At 42.2% G+C, this 8,681-nt stretch overlaps 1 protein-coding gene across 1 annotated transcript, besides 8 other annotated features; it reads left to right on the top strand.

Annotated features, from left to right (window-relative positions):
- Nucleotides 1,903-4,024: a DNAseI hypersensitive site, noted in NCBI's record as "region defined by coordinates 4593 to 6714 on accession X67204.1; contains two hypersensitive sites; the nucleotide coordinates are approximate for this feature". NCBI's record gives the evidence for it as "EXISTENCE:in vivo cleavage assay evidence [ECO:0001075][PMID:12589650]".
- Nucleotides 1,903-5,613: a biological region, named in NCBI's record as "Sry promoter region". NCBI's record gives its function as "regulatory_interactions: Sry".
- Nucleotides 3,941-5,613: a promoter, noted in NCBI's record as "d2Sry-CRE 1.4 kb fragment spanning HpaI site to translation start codon". NCBI's record gives its function as "drives specific expression in gonads" and the evidence as "EXISTENCE:transgenic organism evidence [ECO:0001131][PMID:12492513]".
- Nucleotides 4,789-5,613: a promoter, noted in NCBI's record as "promoter fragment defined by coordinates 7480-8304 on accession X67204.1". NCBI's record gives its function as "drives expression in gonads" and the evidence as "EXISTENCE:transgenic organism evidence [ECO:0001131][PMID:11784049]".
- Nucleotides 4,835-4,973: a transcriptional cis regulatory region, noted in NCBI's record as "AccI fragment spanning -0.5 kb to -0.4 kb". NCBI's record gives its function as "promotes stage and tissue specificity of expression" and the evidence as "EXISTENCE:transgenic organism evidence [ECO:0001131][PMID:16182245]".
- Nucleotides 5,105-5,124: a protein binding site, noted in NCBI's record as "GATA site A". NCBI's record gives its function as "positive regulation of promoter activity" and the evidence as "EXISTENCE:protein binding evidence [ECO:0000024][PMID:18445271]".
- Nucleotides 5,215-5,234: a protein binding site, noted in NCBI's record as "GATA site B". NCBI's record gives its function as "positive regulation of promoter activity" and the evidence as "EXISTENCE:protein binding evidence [ECO:0000024][PMID:18445271]".
- Nucleotides 5,278-5,297: a protein binding site, noted in NCBI's record as "mSRY WT1 site 1". NCBI's record gives the evidence for it as "EXISTENCE:protein binding evidence [ECO:0000024][PMID:18445271]".
- On the top strand, nucleotides 5,613-6,800 carry Sry (sex determining region of Chr Y). Its single transcript, NM_011564.1, has one exon. It carries the CDS (start codon nucleotides 5,613-5,615, stop codon nucleotides 6,798-6,800), a length of 1,188 nt encoding a protein of 395 aa, NP_035694.1.
- The last annotated feature ends 1,881 nt before the right edge of the window (nucleotides 6,801-8,681 follow it).

Genomic DNA, 8,681 nt, shown 5'->3' with positions numbered 1-8,681 from the left:
CCTGGAGGTTCTAGGCACCTCCCAGTTCTTGACTGACATGACAAAGTCCCACCATCGTCTTATGAGTATTGGGGTGCCACATCGGGCTCATTTTCATCTTTGCCAAAAACTTAGGAGGCAGTGGGATAAAACACCCTACCAGTCCTGCCTGATATGTCAAATTTAAGCCAGACTTAAAGATGGACTCTAAAACTCTGTCTTAGTCCACCAAACACAGTTATCCACTCGAATGTAGCCACATTCTCAGATAATGGCCACATTTTTAAACTTTCAATTTTAAGGTCTTCAAAACCTATGATAAGTTTCTGAAAGGAAATGACAAAGGGCCTGGGCCCACTTCCTGATCCACCCACCTGAGACAATCATTCCCTCACCCACTAACCACTAACCCCTCCCTATCTTTTATCCACCTACCCCCCCCCCAACCCCAGTTCATTTTAAGCCTTCTCAACCTGGCCACTCAGCTCCAAGTTGTAAGATTATAAGTAGGCCCAGAACCCAAGCTTAACAGAGCTGGGAGGGAAATTGCAGATGAATTCCACACTGAGGCCTAATGCCTGCTGTTTCTTCTGTGTCTCAAAGCCTGCTCTTCCTACCTGAAATAGGATAGTCCTTTTTTCCCCCTTGGTACTTCTTTACCTTATTACCACACCAAGACTTAATACTCTTGCTTTTATTTCTCCTTTCAGTTACCTGTTATGCCTTTCAGATTGTCACCCTCTATCTGAATTCATGTGTGTGTGTGTGTGTGTGTGTGTGTGTGTGTGTGTGTGTGTGTGTGTGTGTGTATGTGTGTGTGTGTGTGTGTGTGTTTGTGTGTGTCTTTTTGTGTGTGATGTGTGATTGGCGATTGTCTTTGCTTTGTACACACACTTTACTTTGCACACACACACACACACACACACACACACACACAGAGTGTTTATTGATATGTAAATCACTGGATTCAGTTTACAGAGATTCAGATGTCGTTTGGAATATGATAGCTGCTAGCAGTACATGTTGCTTGTTCAGCTTTGCTTCCTGATTCAGATGTGTGCCCACTGTTGCTTTAGGTTGCTTCAGGCCTGCCTAACCACACCACCTCCTACATCCAAAGTCTCAGCAGGCACCCCAGGCCTGGCATCTCTCACGAATGGTACAGTTCTCAATTCCAGAATCCCTCACCACTAACCCTACATGGATTTGGAGGAGTTAGCAAGAAAGGCCTCCTACATGGGGCAAAGGACTGGCCAGTGATTTGTCCTAGACAGAGGCAGGCTCTAGGTCAACATACTTCTCACACCTGCATTCCACACCTCCTGACCTTGGACAGCTAACACTGATCTTTTCTCAGAATGTCAGGGAAAGCAGAAGTCTGGAATCTCCCACGGATGGGAAGTGCAAAAGTCCCCCTGCAAAATTGAAGGTCACATAGGCTAATAGAACTGTCCAGGTCCTGGGCTACATAGACCTAGGGACCCTGGGTGTTTCCTCTATGCCCATCAGCCTCCCTCTTCCCAAAATGGTCACAAATGTCAATCATGCTCTTGATTGCCTTCTCAGCACAGAACAAGTGCCAGCCTCATTTGGGTGACTGGTGGCCCCTCCTCCTTGCCCTGTTTCCCCACAGCAGCTCTCAGACAAGAGGTTCATGGGTTTTGTCCTGAGGACACCTGGCTGTTCTCTATCTTGCCAACTCTCAACCTGGCATGACCCCCTCCTGCTCTTAATATCAAAGCTGTGCATAGAGCAAGCACCCAGGCTTTCCTAGAAATGCATCCTGTGTCACAATGGAATGAAGCTGTCAGGGCCTTAAATGTCTTGACTTGGTTGAGCAGAGGTTATATGCAGATCTTTCTCGCGGGAATACACACTCCTTCTGTTTTGTTGACCTCCATAAATACTTTATGTTCCAATTTTAAATGCTCACTGGCCATCACCTGAACAGATTTCCTCTTTCCCTTTCCACATAATGAGTCTCATGATTTTCTTTCCCAACCTCACTGTATTTGGAAATCAAAGTTTGCCAACACTAATGTTTTAGAAATCCTTTATTAATGGCATTTGAATTATTCCTAAAGATGAACAACTGAGAATGACATAATCACAAGCTATGATTCTGGCTCAGTAAGTAAGAGCACTTGGACTTCATTTAGAGCTTTCTATTATCTTTGTAACAAGCAGGCATTGAAGCCAGGTGCTATGTAAGCTTTCCAGAAGAACAGTATCCCAGGGAATACTTTTTGCTAATGGTGTGTGTGTGTGTGTGTGTGTGTGTGTGTGTGTGTGTGTGTGTGTGTGTGTGATGGCAATTGTCTTTGCTTTGCTTTCAATTGCAAGTATCAGAGAGCAAACAACCTCATAGTCCCTGGTCAGTAGGGAGTTAGCATCCAGGGAACAACAACTTCATATTTCAGAGATAAAAGAAAGTTCTTTAGTTAAACCAAAATCAACTAATACCAGTTTAATTTTATAGTTTGTGTCATTAAATGTTTTGAAACCCTGGACATATTTTTGTTCAAAAGGCAAAAATAATGCTCCTTGTCACAAATCCAGAGTTTCAATATACTCTTTGTGGGAATACAAAACAAAACAAAAACAAACAAACAAACAAACAAAAAAACAAGGATACTTCGTATTTACATTGTCCTTTATCCTGTCTAGTTTAGATTTTCAGTGAAATCTCATGCAATTTGCTTGCAACTCTCCTCCTTAATATGTTTGTTTGCTCTAAAACATTAAAAGTTGGGTGGTAGGACAAAGTATTTCAGGACTCCTTGAGCTGTCCTGTTCTGTAAGCCCCGTCTTCACCATTGTTCTAGAAGTTTCTCCCAGATATTGGTGCTGTGGTCAGTGCCTTGGTTTGGATTTCTTGGTGTGGCCCATGAAAAGTGCATAGCAGGAAGTATCAGCAGAGGTATGTGTGTAGGGGGATGGCATCTAACAAAAGAACAGCATCTCATGAGCTCTCCAAGAATAGCCACCAATCCCAGCACTCACCTCTAAGCAGATAGTCGAGTGAACATTCTGGAGAATGCTAAAGGTATATAAATCTTAGGCAGAACACTGCTTGCAAAATTCAAGCCAGAATTAACTCGAAAGCTCTCTTGCACAAGGATACTCTGTGCACAAAGATGAAGGAGAGAGAGGAGGAGGAAGAAGAAAGAGGAGGAGGAGGAGGAGGAGGAAGAAGAGGAGAAAGAAAGAGGAGGAAGAAAGAGGAGGAGGAGGAGGAGGAGACAGAGGAAGATATGTAGCAAGTAGGTACAGGTGAAAAAGAGGAAGCCTGTGGAATGCCAAAGGATCAATGAGGTCCTTGTCCTGTATCTATGGCTCTCTGCATACAATTCACACAGAGGAGAATAAAATCCACAAATGACATGGAGAAACAATAGCAGAAACTCTCCAGAGAAAGAGACATAAGCACCCATTGGGATGGATATATTTGTATTCATTTGTGTTAGAAATCTATCCAAAGGCTTATAAAGTCTTATTGATTGTTGGCATTGAAATGGTGCTGAAACATACCCTTAAAAGAAAAACTAACCACTTAGAAGTCCAGTAGTGCCAGCTAACTGTTCCATTGAATTCTAGAGAACAGTCTTTTAACTGATTTACAGAAAACAATACATGTAAGTTACTGTTCACAATACATAATTTTGAAAATCAACTAAAACTCAAAGGTCTTAAGACCATGTAGAACAGTAGTTTAATTGTTTCCAAGAGTTCAATACATCAGATAATACACCATGTTGTTGTATAGTATTTAGTGTATAAGATGTCACAGTTGAGGCTCCTTGGCTGCTATTTTCTTCCAACCTATGTTTTAGAGTTGACAGGGCTACATAATCAATTCAAAAGTTCATGGGTAACAGAGTTATTATGAGGGAAGCATCGAGGGAGATTAATGTGATGAAATTGGAACAGGCTAACTGAAGGTCTGGGTATGTAACATGGTGTTAACAAGCCTATGTGTAGTTCCTTGGTCTTTCTTAAAGAAACTGTTGCAGGGGTTGCTGTGTACACTCTTTATGTCTCTTTAAACTTGTTTGTAAGAACAAGAGTGGGTAACTTTGAACCATTCCTTAGCTTAACAATCTGGCAGTTGAGTTAATGTGCAGATGGCCATTCATTCATCCCACATATACTTGCCCTCCCCTTCACCTTTTGTTTTATTCCAATCATTTTGTATATGTGGTGTCTTAAGTGTTGGTACATCCACTTAGCTTGACTATTTGTCCATTTTGTTTCTGATTCTTAGCTAGCCCTTGAAAACACAGCTTTGCTGTATGTCAATAAAACAGTCTATTCTTTAGAGATAGATAATAAAAGAGAAGCAAAATGTGACTCCTTATGCATAAAGGCTTATTTTACCAAAAGATATAGAGAGCTCATAGCATAGTTCATAGAACAACTGGGCTTTGCACATTGTGGAGGAGAACTAAAATGTCATACACACACACACACACACACACACACACACACACACACACACACACACACACACACACACACTCACAAGACTTTACATACTCATGATGTAGTTTTGTGTGCTAGAGAGAAACCCTGATAAACAGAAAGATGCATTTGATCAACAAAGGAGTGTTTTGCATACTAAAGAGACACAGCCTGTGTTTTCACAGTATTAAGTTTGGTATGTTTTTCAAAGATGAGTATTGAAGACTTACAGATGGTTTGCATGGTGATGCTGTAAGGAAATGACAGCCAGCCCTGACCCGATGGCACTGTGTTTTTGCCTGCTCAGAAATGAACTACTGCATCCCAGTCATTAGAATGCTCAACCTGGATGATTTTTACCATGAAAGAATTTTTGCTATTATGTAAGAAATTTGTATACATTACTTTTATGATGCATTGATATGACCAAGAAAGGAAGCAAAAGTTCTTTTATGGTGTAGATATTTATACTGGGCTATAGAGCCAGAACAGACTATTTCTTAGTTTTTTCCATGCTGCCTGCCGTAGTAGACTATGATACTAATGATAGGTTCCATGCTTATCATTTTTAACCCTTTCCACTACTTTTGCAAGCTCGTTAATTTCTCACGTTAGTCCATCCTAAACATTAGGTACGTTACAGGGCAAAAGAACTCATCAGTATGTTCTTTGTATCTTAATACTTGTTGTGACAGAATGATCAAAGAAAAAGCGATATATTTTTAAGGAGTGTGAAAGTGCAGTCTCTAACATTCACAAACTTGAGGGGTTTTGCTTGACAGTATCTAGGTTCATGAGATGGCTTCAAAGTAGATTAGTTGGGCTGGACTAGGGAGGTCCTGAAGGAGGAGGGATAAATATTTTCTTACACACGTTAAATATTAAAATCTTTGTTACAAGCACATTTTGGTCAGTGGCTTTTAGCTCTTACACTTTAAGTTTTGACTTCTGTATCTGTCTGTCTCTGTCTGTCTCTGTCTGTCTGTCTGTCTTTGTCTGTCTGTCTGTTTCTCTTTGCATCACATCTCTGTCTTTTTGGTTGCAATCATAATTCTTCCATTATGTTCAGCATTTCAGATCTTGATTTTTAGTGTTCAGCCCTACAGCCACATGATATCTTAAACTCTGAAGAAGAGACAAGTTTTGGGACTGGTGACAATTGTCTAGAGAGCATGGAGGGCCATGTCAAGCGCCCCATGAATGCATTTATGGTGTGGTCCCGTGGTGAGAGGCACAAGTTGGCCCAGCAGAATCCCAGCATGCAAAATACAGAGATCAGCAAGCAGCTGGGATGCAGGTGGAAAAGCCTTACAGAAGCCGAAAAAAGGCCCTTTTTCCAGGAGGCACAGAGATTGAAGATCCTACACAGAGAGAAATACCCAAACTATAAATATCAGCCTCATCGGAGGGCTAAAGTGTCACAGAGGAGTGGCATTTTACAGCCTGCAGTTGCCTCAACAAAACTGTACAACCTTCTGCAGTGGGACAGGAACCCACATGCCATCACATACAGGCAAGACTGGAGTAGAGCTGCACACCTGTACTCCAAAAACCAGCAAAGCTTTTATTGGCAGCCTGTTGATATCCCCACTGGGCACCTGCAGCAGCAGCAGCAGCAGCAGCAGCAGCAGCAGTTCCATAACCACCACCAGCAGCAACAGCAGTTCTATGACCACCACCAGCAGCAGCAGCAGCAGCAGCAGCAGCAGCAGCAGTTCCATGACCACCACCAGCAGAAGCAGCAGTTTCATGACCACCACCAGCAGCAACAGCAGTTCCATGACCACCACCACCACCACCAGGAGCAGCAGTTCCATGACCACCACCAGCAGCAACAGCAGTTCCATGACCACCAGCAGCAGCAGCAGCAGCAGCAGCAGCAGCAGTTCCATGACCACCACCAGCAGAAGCAGCAGTTCCATGACCACCACCACCACCAACAGCAGCAGCAGTTCCATGACCACCAGCAGCAGCAGCAGCAGTTCCATGACCACCAGCAGCAGCAGCATCAGTTCCATGACCACCCCCAGCAGAAGCAGCAGTTCCATGACCACCCCCAGCAGCAACAGCAGTTCCATGACCACCACCACCAGCAGCAGCAGAAGCAGCAGTTCCATGACCACCACCAGCAGAAGCAGCAGTTCCATGACCACCACCAGCAGAAGCAGCAGTTCCATGACCACCACCAGCAGCAACAGCAGTTCCATGACCACCACCAGCAGCAGCAGCAGCAGCAGCAGCAGCAGCAGCAGCAGTTCCACGACCAGCAGCTTACCTACTTACTAACAGCTGACATCACTGGTGAGCATACACCATACCAGGAGCACCTCAGCACAGCCCTGTGGTTGGCAGTCTCATGACACTGGCCTTTTCTCCTACCTATGCCAACACTCCCCCTTGCTATGATTTTTAAGTCTGAGATTCCTAGTTGGTTTAGATACTGACTTTTCTCCTGTCATGAAAAAGGTCCTGCTCCTTCCTTTTGGGTTCTAAAATGTGTGTAAAGATGTGTAGTGTGTAAGGAAGGAGAAAGCTTAGAAATGCTTCTACATAGTTTTTGTTTAACATAGTACTAGTTGCATTGTTGTGGCATTTAATCCACAGAAGAAACCAGAGATTTACACTCAGATCCAATTTAGATGAAATGCATTTATTCTTAGGCTAGCACAAAGACAGCAAACAGCTTTGTGGTCAATACAGCATGCCATGCTAAAGTGGGGGCTAGGGGTGAGTAAGCTGGAGTTTTAAAGGAAACATCAGAATGACACATTGTAATGACAAATATCCAGCTGGGCAAGAAAATTCTTTTCATTCCTGTTATGTAGTAATAAAAGACCATTTCATCCCCTTTTCCACAGATAATCAGGTTTTACAGGAACAAAGACAGCTGTGAATTCCTCACAGCCTATTAGCCTATTCTTATCTTACTCTTTGGCCAATAGGATCTCCCAGGCATCCCAAGGCAAAGGTCAAGGACTCTTACTAGATGCCTGGCTGCATGTTAAATTTCTTTAGCCACCACCGGAGACATATATATATATATATATGTGTATATATATATATAATATGTAGGTATGTATATAATCATTCAGGTTGAGCATTCTAATGACTGGGATGCAGTAGTTCATTTCTGAGCAGGCAAAAACACAGTGCCATCGGGTCAGGGCTGGCTGTCATTTCCTTACAGCATCACCATGCAAACCATCTGTAAGTCTTCAATACTCATCTTTGAAAAACATACCAAACTTAATACTGTGAAAACACAGGCTGTGTCTCTTTAGTATGCAAAACACTCCTTTGTTGATCAAATGCATCTTTCTGTTTATCAGGGTTTCTCTCTAGCACACAAAACTACATCATGAGTATGTAAAGTCTTGTGAGTGTGTGTGTGTGTGTGTGTGTGTGTGTGTGTGTGTGTGTGTATGACATTTTAGTTCTCCTCCACAATGTGCAAAGCCCAGTTGTTCTATGAACTATGCTATGAGCTCTCTATATCTTTTGGTAAAATAAGCCTTTATGCATAAGGAGTCACATTTTGCTTCTCTTTTATTATCTATCTCTAAAGAATAGACTGTTTTATTGACATACAGCAAAGCTGTGTTTTCAAGGGCTAGCTAAGAATCAGAAACAAAATGGACAAATAGTCAAGCTAAGTGGATGTACCAACACTTAAGACACCACATATACAAAATGATTGGAATAAAACAAAAGGTGAAGGGGAGGGCAAGTATATGTGGGATGAATGAATGGCCATCTGCACATTAACTCAACTGCCAGATTGTTAAGCTAAGGAATGGTTCAAAGTTACCCACTCTTGTTCTTACAAACAAGTTTAAAGAGACATAAAGAGTGTACACAGCAACCCCTGCAACAGTTTCTTTAAGAAAGACCAAGGAACTACACATAGGCTTGTTAACACCATGTTACATACCCAGACCTTCAGTTAGCCTGTTCCAATTTCATCACATTAATCTCCCTCGATGCTTCCCTCATAATAACTCTGTTACCCATGAACTTTTGAATTGATTATGTAGCCCTGTCAACTCTAAAACATAGGTTGGAAGAAAATAGCAGCCAAGGAGCCTCAACTGTGACATCTTATACACTAAATACTATACAACAACATGGTGTATTATCTGATGTATTGAACTCTTGGAAACAATTAAACTACTGTTCTACATGGTCTTAAGACCTTTGAGTTTTAGTTGATTTTCAAAATTATGTATTGTGAACAGTAACTT

This window comes from Mus musculus, chromosome Y, assembly GCF_000001635.26.
Source record: "Mus musculus strain C57BL/6J chromosome Y, GRCm38.p6 C57BL/6J".
NCBI classification, from domain to species: Eukaryota; Metazoa; Chordata; class Mammalia; order Rodentia; family Muridae; genus Mus; species Mus musculus.
Note: the sequence above shows the minus strand (reverse complement) of the source record. Positions and strands in the feature narration are given on the sequence as shown.